This window comes from Pygoscelis adeliae, unplaced genomic scaffold, assembly GCF_000699105.1.
Source record: "Pygoscelis adeliae isolate BGI_AS28 unplaced genomic scaffold, ASM69910v1 Scaffold104, whole genome shotgun sequence".
NCBI lineage: Eukaryota > Metazoa > Chordata > Aves > Sphenisciformes > Spheniscidae > Pygoscelis > Pygoscelis adeliae.
This window is the reverse complement of record NW_008824655.1, coordinates 316,068-331,260: the sequence shown is the minus strand read 5'-3', so window position 1 is coordinate 331,260 and position 15,193 is coordinate 316,068. Positions and strand designations below refer to the sequence as shown.

The 15,193-nt window shown below is 43.4% G+C and overlaps 1 protein-coding gene across 1 annotated transcript; it reads right to left on the bottom strand.

Moving 5' to 3' along the window:
• Window positions 1-8,537: 8,537 nt before the first annotated feature.
• Window positions 8,538-14,995, bottom strand: NFKBIZ (nuclear factor of kappa light polypeptide gene enhancer in B-cells inhibitor, zeta). Its single transcript, XM_009322565.1, has 11 exons — window positions 14,867-14,995; window positions 13,920-13,956; window positions 13,717-13,820; window positions 12,827-13,590; window positions 12,273-12,378; window positions 11,800-11,946; window positions 11,379-11,442; window positions 10,575-10,744; window positions 9,818-9,928; window positions 9,532-9,699; window positions 8,538-8,883 (listed from the first exon to the last, which is right to left on the bottom strand). The coding sequence occupies exons 1-11, from the start codon at window positions 14,993-14,995 to the stop codon at window positions 8,830-8,832; spliced, it is 1,854 nt and encodes a 617-aa protein (XP_009320840.1). The 3' UTR covers window positions 8,538-8,829.
• Between the last annotated feature and the right edge of the window lie 198 nt (window positions 14,996-15,193).

The window sequence follows — 15,193 nt, the reverse complement described above, 5'->3', positions numbered from 1 at the left end:
CCTTTGGGAAGACATCAAGCCAGTAACCAGGGAAGACACATCTTTTTGAAGTAGGGCCCCTATTGCACTTGTCCCTGCACCTAGCGTCTAGACCAAGAGCTCATTGGGGCAGAGGCCGTCCAAGATCCCCACCGCGCATGGGGTGGACAGGGTGGGGAGAGACACAAGGTTGGCATGGGGGCATTTCCAGGGGACGGCAGCCACCAGTACATCCCTGAAGGAAGGTGCCATTGCTGGGCTTGCGGAGCACAGGCAGCACGAGGAAGGGGCAAGAGGGCTTAACAGTTGCAGGCCCAGCTAAGGAGCGACAGCCAGGCACCTCCCTGGAGAGCAAAGGACTGTCCTCCCATGGGAGTGGGGAAACAGGAGCCCAGGCATCAGCTGGGGACTGGGAGGGCAGGAGGAGCAGGCTGCCTTCCTCACAACTCTTGCTGCATCTTTCCAGCACCTTCCTAGAAAGCACATAAAGCTTATTAGCCATGCTCCTGCTCCGTCCAGCCCAGAGTAACAGGGGACAATGTCCCTGTTACTGCAGCAAGGCTACCTCTCATTCGCTTATGCCAGGCAGCTGGAGGTACGCACCCTCCCCATTGCTCTCTGCGTCCAAGCTTGAAAATCCTGATCCTCAGCTCGGGCCGCTCCAAAGCGGGTCAGTGCCCAGCGACCACACGCCAGCAGTCAGGTTTGCTCCAGCGCTCCCTCCAGTCAGCTGTCCCCGGGCTCAGCCACAGCCACCGCAGCCCAGCCTGCGCTTACAGCTGGGGACACGAGGCATGGAAAGAAAGAGCTGCCATGAAGTCAAGAGAAGCGCCTTGAGACACCGATGCAGAGAGCGTGGGAAAGAGGCTAACGACATTCATGTTCATCAGGAGACAGATAAAACCACTACAATAATACAATTTCATTATGACAGCTAAGGAAGAAGAAACAAAAATTCTTTGTTTACTGTGTCTATAATAAAGTACAAAGGTATCTGCCTTTGCACTACTGGTTGCACAGGCGGGTTTCAGCCCTGGGTGAGGGCCAGAAGTTGCTTTATGCACTGTATGTCATTTTTCAGGCAGCAGATCAGCCCTTTGCAGTGTTAACTCAGCCCTCCATGCCACAAGGTGCACACAAAAGACCTTTCCTGGGGTCCTTCTCTGTATGGGAACAGAGAGAGGAGACTGCAAGATTTACTAGTTCACACAGACTTACAGATTTATGAATTTATCGAGAGAGAAATGGGGAGGACATTAGGGTCCTCACCGATGGCCGAGGACTGTGCTTCATCCTTACTAGGCATGGGACAGTCAACATTGGCATTCATTCTCAGGACAGAAAACCATTAGAAACCTGACTTTTATTCCCTGTAGAGCTTTGTTTTTTACTACAGGTCTTTACTAGTGTATTCAGTTTGCAAATCCAAGGGAATGGTATGGGAAAATTTTCTATTTTTAACAAAAGAAAGTAAAAACTTCTGAAGTAATGAACTACTGGATAAAAAGATTAATCTTCTTGAAAGAGTTTTGTTGCCTTATGTACTCCCACACAATACATTTTACATACTTACATTTTGCATGCATATATACATACAGTTCTCCTACAGAGTACAAAAATAAATTGATCCATATTATAAACTTACTCTACATATGCATGTTTTTTATTCAGACATGTGTGAGAAAGTTTGAGAAAATGAAAAACCATACCAGCCTGCGACTAGGGCCAGGGGCAAGGACAGAGCTGGATAAAAGCTATATATTCTAGGCAGTAAAGCATTCTCTCCTCTCTGCTCACTTTTAAAGACACTCTTCCCCCCCCCCCCTTATTATTTTTGTTAAGAGAAGTCCGTCTATCCTGAGCACCAGAGCAGCTGACCCAATGGCATAGTTACCTCCTGGTGAGTCATCCATGTCCTGAGCTGCATCTTGCCACCTCCATCCCAACAGGAAGACTTATTTTATGTAGCTCCATCAGAGCATTCATGGTGATGTCTTAAGCACTGTTAAAAGCCCGTACCAGTAATGTTTATTCCTCAGTTTGAATCATCTCCCTTCTTTTTTGAGAAATCCATTAATGACTAAGCATGTTTCATGACCAACTTTTCAAAATATCTTTATACGATTTCACCTCACTTAGAAAGGCTTTCACAGTTTTGCCTCAAAAGTTCACAAAATGCAACAAGACTAGAGACACGGGTCTAGCTCAAAGTTCCCTGCAGTCATAGCATACTGAATTTGCTCTAGTGCATTTTTTCCTAGTCTGGGTCTGCTTTTTCTCTTCCTGTTCCAGCAATCTTTGCTTAGAAAGATGAAATTTTTCAGGGAAAAAGAGTTTGCAGCTCATTTTTGAGTTTTTGTCCAATGGCTGACCTGAACAGTCTGACAGTCCTAGCAGTGAGCAAAAGCAGTATCACAGGCAGGGTCTCTGATCAAAGTGAGTGCGCAAAAGACAAACTAAACATAAATGACCTACAGATCAGTCATTGCTCCCTGCACTATTCAGCAAATTTATAAAGAGCAGGCAACTAGAAAGATAATTGCAAGCCTGCACTGCCTTTGGATGAAGATCCTGTGGTTCTCTGAGTATCTTCAGACAAGCTTCTTTCTTTCTCCCTGCCTCTGGTTTCTTATCTAGCTGATAGGATTATTACTGGATTTTGAAGCCACCTGGAAATCTGCTAATGAATAATGATAATAGCACTCTACTGTCTTAATGGTTTTCCTCAAACTGCTCCTAAAACACCTCCCCTCAAAATGTGCGTGGGCTGCCACTGGTGACCCAGTTCTTACTCCTACACAGTATGTCCAACTGCAGTGCAGTGCAAAGGACAAGGTCATAGTAGCACCGTAAGCAACTCTCATGATCTTTCAACGCTGTGACCTCAAATTTCCAATTCTTTTTACAATTCTTCTTGGCACCACTTACTGGGCTGTTTTTAGGGGAGTGAAAGTCCTTGGGCAAGGACCTGTGGTCTGCCTGAGGATAATAACAAGATGTACCTGCTCAGCTCCGCAGGGTTTATTGGCTGGCCACAAACAGCAGTGTTTATGTAGTCCCAGTCCTCTTTCATGGCAAGCCTGAGTTTGAAGCTTACAGGGCAGCTCTGGGCCTTCCCAGAAAGGCCTCGAGAGCCACATGAGCAATGACTGAAGGCCGTCCCAAGGCGCCACGGACTGAAATGATCCAACTTCTACCCCTCTCCCAGGTCGAGTCAATGGAAAGAACTCAGCAATGCTGAAGAGATCTTTTATTTGGGGCCTAAAAACCAGCCACAGGCAGCCAACATGCAGCATTTGGTACCATGACCTACCACAGTACCAAATGGTACCTACCATGGTACCAAAAGGTCAGACAATGTGACCGAGACCACCTGAACAAAGCTACAAGCTTTCATTAAACATATGCGAAAGCATCTCTGCACTGCGTCCACGTGAAGACATTTCACTCAGACACTTCACAGTCTGGCTCGCAGCCCAGACAAGTTTACAGAAGCAATGGGCAACTTCTTTCAATTGTCTGCTCCCTCTCCTAAATCTAAAGCACCACCTCAGTCATCTTTCCCTCAGGCTCTCTGACTAGCAAAGGGGAAGGGAGAAACTTCACCAGAAACTAAGAGGAAAACCACGTGTGAAGTATAGGTTGGTTAGTGTAGCAACCACTTTCTCAAAACAGCCTAGATTGAGTTTTCAGAGCTAAGAGTAAGGTTTACCAGGTAAATCAAAGACTTAAGTCAGCTTCTTAATCACGAGAGCTGAAAACAAATACACACTAAAACACAGCCCAAGATATAATATCTTTCTCCAGCAAGACCAAGATAGGTGTCTGAAGGAGAAACCAACCCCCAGATCCAACTATTTGAAAAGAGACAACCTCTGGTGTAGCATCTCTGCACTAGTGCGGTTCGCAATTTCATTAGTGCTGCCTTGAGTTTTTTGCTAACAGTGATCAGATCTAAAGAAATACTGTAAGATTAGACACTGGTCCATTAGCCAGCAACACTTGCAAAATTTTGCCAGGAAACAGAGCTGCCCATATGGGCTTTGTGTATGGATGAGCATTCCCAGATAGCAAGGCCACCTGTCAGGATCAACTTCATTTAGGGGCTAGTTCTGCCTCATTTAGAGGCAGAAATATCAGCAGTCTATCCCTTGAGCAAACTAAACTTTTCTCATCTCAAATTAGTATTTCATCTTCTAGAAAAAATTCGAAGATGCTAAGAGAGGCTTCCTCTCAAAATAGTAAAATGCTGCCAGGCAAGCCCTCACTGCAGCCCTGGGGGCAGTGGGGAAGGGAGATGATGAGAAAGAAGCACCTTTCAAGATGCTGCTTGAAAGGTGCCCTGACCTCTGGGGGTGCCACTTACCTTTCTAAACCCAGGCACAGGCCAGTGTCTGCACCAGCAATGCTGGTCCTTGTCCTAATCATGAAAAGTGAAAGGTAGCAGTATTGGCGGCTGGATGACACTTAACCAACTTGGTGAGGAGTCAGTTGTATGACTCTCCCAAGCCATCAGTATCTCAGGCCAAGACCACCACCAAACACTCAAGAAAGGTGATAACAATAGAAGAATTTGTTTTGAATGCACTGAAAGACCAGGTCAATTTTTGTCAGATGCTTAATTGCAGGAACCTCTTCTTTAGCTTCCCATGTTCACTGCACTTTAATCATCCTCAGCTCTTCCCTTACACAGGAGAGCATATATATTTTTAAAAGAAAGGCAACCAGATAAGCAAACTGTCAGGCAAGAAGAACAAGCAGTTCATGTCGTGTCTTTGAAGTCACTTCTACCACACCCAGCCTCTCTAAGAATGCACTTCCTGGATATGTTTTCTTTTTCTGATAAAAATATAAACCGAGCAATAAATGTGGGAAATGTACTTTTTCCATCCCCAGAAGCAGAACACATTTCTTGTAAATCATGGATTGCCATCTTCCATAACTCCAGCCAGATGAGTAGCCCACAAAAATCAAAAAGGAACCCTTTCCTGAGGTTTAGCTTACTTAGACAAACAAATCAGAAACATCCTGGGAACAAAGCTCCATGTGTCTTAATATCCCTGCTCGGACCCAAGCCAGAGTCTCTTCTGCCTCTACTCCAACCAGAGAAATAAATGGTGCACCTGCATCGACGTCAATAAAAGCTATTCAGCACTTTCCCAACACCATAAGTTTTCAGGTAAACACTATTAGCCTGCTAAATATTTAGTGTCACTTGCCCTTCAGTAAAAAGGGATTGTTTCTAATAACTAGTTATATCATGTCAGATACACCAGAACTTCCCAGTATCATAGGAGAGAAAAAAATGAGTGAGTCATACTCAGAGTAGGGATGCTTTCTTGTGAAATTGCCTACTGAGCTCTTGAGACAATGAAATTCGTCTCTAGGCAGATTAAATGTGGGAAACACATTTGTTTAGCAGATAAGAGCGTCGCCTTCAACACTTCAGTGTCGCCTCAGGAATTAGAACTCGGAGTGCCAGAATTGCCCCTTCCAGAAGGGCACAAGTGCCACTGAAAGCACTGCGGCCACTTGCTAAATGCCTCTCACCAGCAGCACCTACTTCATGCCCAAGCATTGACTGAACGCATGCTTATGCTCTGCCACCCTTACAAGCCCAAGTTACTTTATCCCTTTGTGAGATGACTCAGTCAACACCACCCAAGAAAGGAGTGCCAGGCAGTCGGATCGGGCTGATCTGAAGGCCAGAATATCTCATCAGCAATTCTTTTTCCTGTGTAATCACCTCTTATAAAGAAAATGGAAATGAAGTGGAAACAGTACTATCAGGATCCTCACACAAAAAAAAAGACGAGACCTAAGGCAGGGTCACTTGCAGTGAGAGGTGCAGATGACAGCATCTTCAACACAATCTAGGCCCAATTAGCTGTTCACATAAAGAAGTACCATTTAATCTTTGCATACCCTAACTAGAAATTCAATTCTATTTCCAGTCTCCATCATAATTTCTCACTCTTATCTGCTAAACAATGTACAGCCTCCTCTCTCCATCACCTTACCTCAGCACCAAAAAACATGCGAGACTTCCAGGGACGAGTTTTTGCACAGAGCAGGAGCAGAGCAAAGAACCTGCAAGATGATTTTCCTACATTTTCTTCTCATGAAAGGTGCCACCGGTATCAGTGGAGCCAGATTGAACCCATGAACCACTAAAAGCCCAACCGCAATGATTTGGGTAAAGGGTATAATCTAGTCTGGTATCAGATCTGCGAGAGTGTCCCCAGGGAAGAGCTGAAAGCAGGGCAAGCCTGCAGTACAGCACTTCACCCTTCAACACAGAGAAGACTGCCTCACATGGTTAATCCCTTTAGTAACTCTCCATAGAAAGGTCCTTCTTCTAAGTATGCACCCAGGCCCTCCCCACATCAACAAATGTTTTGTTTCTACCACATTCTTCAACTATCTCAAGGAATCGTACCCTGTTGACTGTTGTGTACTTGGTACCTTCATTAATAGCCTCCAGCTCTCATGCTGGAAGGGACACTGAGCAGTTCATCCAGATCCAGTTTCTCTGGCCTGACGTGACTCCACAGGCCTGTCATACCTACTGTCAGCCATTGCTTTTGCAGCTGAAGAACCCTTGTCTGCTCTGTTGCTCCCTGCAGTGAAGCTCCTCCACACCTCTAGGCCTCTTCCAATCCTAAAACCCTTTCATCCGAGGGGACACCCTAACCACACACAGCAGTAAGGCAGGGGTGGACAACAGGTTTACACAATAGCATAGAAGCACTCTTGGTTTTCTTCAGTTCCTTTCCTACAGATCCTAACGCTTCATCTGCTTTTGACTGTTGCCATCTCACCAGCTCAGTGCTCAGCAAGGACAGGCTGCGATGACAGTTCTTCCTCCTGAAAGGTCATGGCCAGCTCAGAGCCCATCTTTTCATTTGTGAAACAAGGAGAGTCTTTCCCCATGTGTATAGCCTCATTTGCTCATTCAGACCTTCACCTGTGGTAAGGTGACTGCTTGTACCTGAGCTATAAGAATTGAGGACCAAGGCAAGGAAGGCATTGGGGAAAACATGACATTGTCAGAACTGCCACCATTCTTTCAAGTATAGAGGGACAGTGTTCAAGTAACAACATGCAATTTGGACAACCTGGTGACTGTCAACTCTACTTGGGGTACATCTACTAAATACACAGGCAATACAACTGCATGGTGCATTACCCAAAATACCCAAGCACCCGCTTCAAAACCAGTATCAAAGAAGAGAAAGCAGAAACAGCAGGACAGGAAGACTTCATTTCATCCTTAAACAGACCTTCACCAGTCTTACAGTATTACCATGCTAAATCAGTTTTATCTCAAGCTTGATTTCATCATTATTTGTATCACAGACAGTAACCACCAAAATTTAATTAGCATGTTTATTCAAACACAAGTTACATGAGACCCTTTAAGAAATACATAGCAACTAGGCCTCCGTATATCAGGTTTTTTTTCTCTTAGCTTGTCTACAAGACATACTTTGTCAAAACAGCACAATCAGACTAATTAAAACAGTTATGGCAGAGAATTGCATGTGATGCAAAAACAGTTTAAGAGCAAAAACCAAACAGGAACATATTACTGGATTACAGCCCAGCATGGATCATTCAGAAAGTGATAGGAGGAAGAAGTTTTCTCCAACAGAACACAAGTATAGGGCATCATTAGTATATATTTTGCATTAATACCCATAATTATTAAAAAATAGAAAAATGTTAACTTCAAATATTACTTGGCTAGCCACTATACCTATAAGGTAAAACCATAAATGGACTAACTCTGCTTAGGAGGTGAAAAACACTAAGTCTCTAGAATTAAATAGAGCCCAATTCAGCAAACTACTTATGCATGTGCTTAAGTCCTACTGACACTAGTGGGGCTTACGCATATTGAAGTATTACAATTAACATGGAGAGACTTCAGCACACATCAACAGTTAAGTACATGCTAAATACTTTCTCTGAATCAGGATCATATTCCTTAAAGTACAACAAAGTTATATACACTATAAAAATTATGTTTCTCCCTCAATCTATTGTCCTGTCAAAAGAAAAACCTCTACTGGGTACAAGAAAAACTGATAGAGTCCCCTGAAGAAGCATAGCTTTTCATGTTTTATTAACAACTCCAAAAGCATGCAAAAATCAGTGCTAGGGACAATCTATCTTACCTGTACTTTCAGTCTTTTGAAACAACAAAATTCACCTGACTTGCACCAGTATAGTATTAAAACTCTATATGCAATTTGCAAGTTCAAGATCAAGGAACTTGTTTCTTCAGTTCATTCCCCAAGCAATCAATAGATTCTTAGAACTATACAGCTGTACAATAATGCCAGTCACTATATACAATTCCGCATGAGATACTGGAAGAAAGCTACAAAGTTGCATAAATAAACATTCAACTTCAAAAATATTTGATTTCTCTCACACTTAATATTTAAGTGTTCTTAAAAACACAAAACTCTGCAATGTTGACATCTATCAGCCTTCTCTAAATAAAAAGATTTCCTGTAGAATTGTCCTTGTCCAGAAGTTCTGTATGGCTGTTTAAATAAAATCAGTCTTGCCGTAGCTATGAAATCCAGGTATCCAGGCAAATGTTCCACATACTTGGGAATGAAACATTCCCATTTGCTCAGAGGAATTTAATTGTTGGGTTTTGGGTTGGTTTTTTTTTTTACTTTTATATAACCCACTATATAATAGTGAACAAAATACTTTTGTTTCATAGAAACAACTAACATTTGCCCACACCAGGCAAATGGTCTATTTACAGATACATTAGGACTGCCTGACTGACAGTGAGTGTGAGTTGCTGAACTCCAAGAAACACGGAGCTTAAAATGGCGACACTCTCTGCTGAATCGCCTTCCCTTTTAGGATACGTCTTATCTGGAGAAGAGAAAAAGACAAAGCATTAGTATTCATCATCCTAAAGTGAGTCATAATCTGAAAAAACCTAGACCCAGTTCTGCATTCCTCATTTATCTGAGCCTAGGTTCTGAGTTCAGTTACACCAGAATTGATCCAATTTTACAGCATTTGAACCAGTGAAAGGCAACAGAATTACTCAGTTGCTTAAGTTACTAGCTTCTTGGGTCAAGAGTCACCTTTTTCATCATGTATTTGTATAGCTCCTAGGAAAAACGAATTTTCTTCATCTGTTATTCAGGCCTAAGAACTGCCATTATTAATTATGACAAGAGCAACAAAAGCATGATCTCACCCCATACCGAGATGAACAAGAGAAGGGATATTACCTCCAGTATGTTGCAAGGTTACAAAGAAAAAACCTAGCCTGACAGGAAAAAGCTTTTGAGATGGAAAAAATAAAAGCTAAAAGTGAAACCTATAGCTTCAGGTCTTTGTATATTCTGTCTGATCCTGACATTAAAACCAAAGATCCCTGAATAAAATGGCATTTGCTAGATCTTTTCCTTAAAAACTGCAACTCAAAACCCAAAAGACACTTTTGGAGAGGAGTAAGGCTTTTGTGTAGATGGGGACAGATGGGAGCAGAGGAGAGGGTTGTTTTTTTACCTGTTCTCCTACAAGGCCATCAGGAACCAGATGAACTGGCTGCTCATTCTCCAAGTTTCTGGCACTTGGATCAGCTCCCTTTCGCATTAGCAGGCGCACAGCATCCAGCTGACTCACCCGATACTGCAGGCTGGCAGCCACGTGAAGTGCTGTGTTGCCGTTGTAAGCCTGGAGAAGACAAAGTAACTCCATGAAGGAAAGGCAGGGGCATGAGCCTCAGGACACTCACGGTGCCACACATGTGCACATCCTGGATGATATCTGCATTCTAGAAAAATCATCGTACCTTTGCGTTAACGAAAGACAGACAGTTGGGCAGCTCCAAAAAGAGACGAATAAGCTCCAAGTTTGCTTCTTCTGCTGCCAAATGTAAAGCTGAGCGACCACTTTTGCGATCCTATCAAAAAAGAAACTGTTAGTGCTCCCTGAAGGTGCTTCACCTATCCAGGGTGAACATGCAGACAAATAAAACAGAAAGCAGAGTAACTGCAGAGTGTTGAGCAAACACATTTGCACTACAATTCACTGAAAGTCAATCTGAATATGTATTTTAATATGAACATCTAATGAACAATGGACCAGATGTCATTTGGCAGTAAGCTTACATAGCCAGAATATGTTATACCAAGTAATGATCTGGCCCAGCGCAGACCTAAACTGGACAGGGAAGCAGTTTTTAATTAAAATTTGCAGTTCAAGAACAAGGTATCATCAGCACCCTATTACTACCGATACCTTAGAGTGCTCCAAACATATTCTTACTTTTAAGACACAACCAGCTGCAGCCAGCATAGCATCATTCTTAATCCAGAAATTAGACTGTCACCTCCCTCTTTCCCCATGGTTCATTTGCATTGGTAATACCTTGTTCTGAATAAAACGCCACATTCTCATTCCACTTGGGTAAATTAAGCTGTCGGGAAGCTTTCAAATTAGTCTACTTCCTTTGTAATAAAGCTGAGATGTGGCATGGGAGAAAGGGACATTTTCTGCTTCCAACTTCTCTCTGGATCTGGCACTTCAGACAAAGCTGCTGTACTTACTTTTGCTTCAACAGAGGCTCCCATTTGTATTAGAGTCTTGATGGTTTCTACCAGGCTCTTGTTTCTCAGCAGAAGCTCCTGGACCTCAGGGGAGTGAGGTGGCTGACTGTTTTGCAGTTCATGCAGCACAGCATTATGGGCCAGAACAGCACAGTGCAACGCTGTCAAACCTTAACATTAAAAAGCCTATCATTAATGAACAAACACAATACAGAAGTATTGACTGGCTGCTTGGCTTGAAGGATGGATAAAGGAGCTTCTCTCCCTGTCGAGCCCAGGGACGGTTCCACATTTGTAAGTGACAGTGATTGCTCTTGAATGGCTCGGGATTTGGGTTGTCCACCACCAGAGGAGTTAAGTAGCAACCTACCATAAGCTCTCAGCCAGCAGATAATAAAAGAATCAATTTCTGATTTTTTTTTTTTTACAAAATGTACTTTAGAAAGAGCTATTATATGGAAAGTGGTTCAATTAAAACAGCTCTCTGGTGTCAGAAATTCTGGCTTCTGTATCCACCAGTGTATCACTGGCACTCACACATTTTTAAAAACAGCATATTACCACCTACACTCTCCATGCCAAACACAGCAATCCATGTAAGAGGGAAGAGGTCCTGACAGGCACAGACTAACCATGTTTTTATCTGACAGATATGCCAATTGTAATGTAATTTCAATTGTAAATTTCAACCTGGCAAAAATATACTCCATTTCATTGCTTCTCAGCCCAGGATAACATTCACAGCAGCCATAAAACATTGTAACATCCAGTAACTCTGTAAATTATAAACTCTTCACTACTTACCATCATAGTTTGTTGCCTCAAGGTCCACATACTGATTGCTTCCCATGGCTCCCTTTTGGATTGCCTACAAAAGTGGGAACAGGTATGCATTTAGGTCTTATCCAAACCACATATTGCTTCCTCAAGCTTGTATACAGTCTTACTGCAACAAAGTTGCAATAAACAATGGCATTAAGAGGAGACTTATTTATGGTTTGTAGACTAGAGGATTCCACTGAATTACTCTAAAATGTTGGTGAGAACCTTCATGTGAAATCCAGTCTCACTTTAAGCCATTACTGTAGAGCCCCGAGACATACCCACAAGGCTACACAGAGAGAAAGATAAAGGGAGGAGTGGTGTTTTCAGAGTTTCTCAAGACAACTAATATGAAGTATAAGCGTTAACAGTCAGGGCAGAGCTACGCCTGCCTGGTTCTTACCTGAAGGACCTGGGCATGCCCCTTCTCAGCACAAACATGCAACGGCGTTCTACCCCAGCAGTCTGTGGTGTTGACTTGAGCCCCCAAGCTAACCAAGTCCTGCACAATGAGATGCTGATTGGCAGCCACAGCAACCTGGAAAGCACTCTGCAAACATCGAGAAGAAAATTTAAACTATTAGTCATCTGATCTAACAGGAAAGAGCAACTAAAACAAATAAAAAGCCTAGCTACCTGGTATTATTTAAGCAGCGATTATGAATACCAGGAAGCCAGGACAAATGAAGCAGAGCATATAGTTTTACCAGCTCAAGGTGATCCCAAGAAGTATTAATAGCTCAAGGTTAATATTAGTATGCAGGCTAAATCTCGGGGTTAATATTAAATAAGCATTTCACCACATCTTCCTCAAGGCCCAGACATGCAGAAGCACTCAGGTGCGCAAAGCAGGTGCAAAGGTTTTGCGAACCTCACCTGGCCATTGTGCTCTTTAATATCCAGCATGTGCAGGGCAGCCATCTTCCGTGCAAGAACATAGGAGAGAGCTCGTCGGCCCTGGGCAACCGCAATGTGAAGGAAGCTGCGGGGAAGAGGGGAAAACACAGTTACACCACCATACAAACTGGGGCTCAAGTCATTACAGACACCCAAACATATGGCAGCAGTGTTATGCTGCCAGCTTCAGACCTCCTCTGGGTGACTAAGACAGGAACACAGCTACCTTCTTCCCAGGGCAATTTAAAGCATCTAAATTAGAATCTTTTCTCCCCATTTACTAGATAAAAGTCCAATGATAAGTACCTGAAATTAGACAACACAAACACCTTATCTACTCAGCGTGTTGCAACCCTGTGCATCACAGCCCATCAGCAAGACTACACGTTTCACTCGATTAGCAAAGCTACTGCACTCGTGACACAAACACTGCTAATGAACTGCTTCCATTACAACCCCACAGTCCACCAAAACCCAAACAGAAACATTCCCCAACCTTCCACATCAGAAACACAGAGATAAACAGCACTCACGTGTCTCCATCCGAGTCTTTTGCAAGGAACTGGTCTTGAGAGATGTTAGCCAGTTTGTTTTCCTCCTGTTCCACTTGCCATTGAAAAAACGACTTGCCCAGCTGCGTCGTGCTTCTGGCAATGTTTTGGTCAGGTAGAGAGACATTCAAAGTAGCCAAAGAGACACTGCGCTCCGGACTGCCACAGATGTTACTGGAAAGCAAGCTGAAGTTCGGAGCATGGGGGTCAACGTCAGCCTGTGAGTGGGCACTGGTCAGCGGCTGGAGGGGAGCGGAGATGCCCTCTGAGCCTTCAGAGTCATTCAAGAGGGAGGAGAAGCTCTGCGACGGGCAGTACTGCAGTTCGTGGCTCTCAAAGGTATTCTGCTGGTAGCCAGGAGACTGGCCATTGGCAGCAAACGGCCTGTACTCCAGGGAGGCATCCGAAGGATAGCTCTGTGACAAATCCAGGTTCTGGGATGGAGGGATCTGGTAATGCTGCGGCGGATCAAGCATATGCTGGGAGGTGTGATCTTGGAAGGCCTGGTACTTCTGGGATGGGGAGAAAGCCTGTGTTCCCGGGCTGTCCTGGTACTGCTCACCAGGCGAGCTGTGACTGGAGACAGTGTGCAACCAGCTAACCTGCACAGTGCTCAGAGAAACAGGGCTCGACTCGTTCTTGATGTTTATAATGTTCTGAAGCAGATCAGAATTGCTGTCATGCTTTGGGTCGTTTTTATGAGTCTCCTCCATGTTATCCATAGAAGTTGGTGTCTGGGGTGGTGTCTGTCAGGAAAAAAAAAAGAAAAATCAAAACAAGCCCCAGAAAGTTAAAAAGTATTACTGTATCTGGCAGTTTCTGATTACACAAAGCAAACTGAAAAATAAAGGCGCAGAAAAAAAATTACTTACCAGGAGGTGTGGGTGAACATTAGCTTGGCGTTTGAAAGAAGGTCCATCAGAAAGGAGCTCGGGAGCCTTTCTTTTGCCACTGTGACCTAGTATGCTCTTCAGTTCTGCTGAAAAGAAAATGAATTTAGAATCCATTTGGAGGTTACTTTTACCATCAACTTCTAAAATCTTATTGCAGGGTATTTAAAGAAAAGGGGTTTTACCTGTGTACTGCTCGTAGTTCACCAGTCCTCCTTGTGCCTTTTGAGAAAAACCCAATTATTCCATTAGTATAATGTTATTTCAGGAAAAAATCAAAACCAAGAAGAAAGAAGCAGAGGCTTGCTTGTATAAACATAGAATATACATTAGAATAATTCTAGTACATGATTGTCTAATCCTAATTTAATTGCTTTAAATTAAGGTTAGAAAATGGAAAGACTTTTATGGAACTTAAATGAAAACCACCATTTTTCTTAAGGCTTTTTAAGCTATTTGTTACAATACCACAAAACTCAAGAAAATCTAGAGAAAGACACTGTTCCCTACTGAGGTCTGAGGATTTTTTTTTTTTTAGAACAAATAAGCCAGCCGATTTTACACTTCTTCAATGCCATGAACTGTTCTCTGCAAAAATTTTCCTATGACAACACTTATCTAGGAAGCTTGCAAACACACACTCAGAAAGACTATTCTAAAAAAAACCCTCCTTTAATCTTCCCAGAATTTCTTGTATTTTTTTCAGTTTCCATCTTTTCGGACTGGAGGGGTCTGCCTTTATACTGCATGCTCCACACAGAGGAGCGCAAGAGCATGACAAATGATTCTCTTCCGAAAAGATTCCCCAACTCTTACAATGACTGACCTCATTCGAGCTAACAGGGAGTTTCTGTGGTTTCATAACACAGACACATCTTTATCCAAACTCCGTTTAGGAAATAAAGCTTAGTAAGAACATTCTTAAGTGCCTCCTTCTCCCGCAGTAAACCTTCTCACTAGTTTCTTCCCAGCTCTGTTCCTCCATTACGTATTGAAAAGGAAAAACACTGACTCCATCCACATCAGATAAAGCAGCAAGCTCGTTTCTAGCGTTATCACATGCCTCCCCCCCCCCCCCCAACTTCAGTAACCATTAAAAGCAATTATGTCAGTGCTGAAAAATGCTGGTTACCTTGCCTTCCTCTGTGGCAGAGCCCGAGGACATCTGTTTGCAGCTCCTGAAGTGCAGCAGGAGCTCCTTCACCGAATTCTTCACACGGACCCCTTGGAAAGGTCCTCTGTGCTGCTTCCCCCCCCCCATGTGTTGTTCAACTGTTGAGACACGAAAACAAAACCCGAACTTAAGCCACTGACTCCGCCTTCAATTAAAAAATAAAGAACAAAAATAAAAACGGGAACGCTTGTGGAAAACAACCTAAATCCCCGGTTTCGCAGAGAAGAGCCCAGGCGATGACCCCCGGCACCCCCTCCGCCACCTCACAGGCCTGCGGCTTCCTCC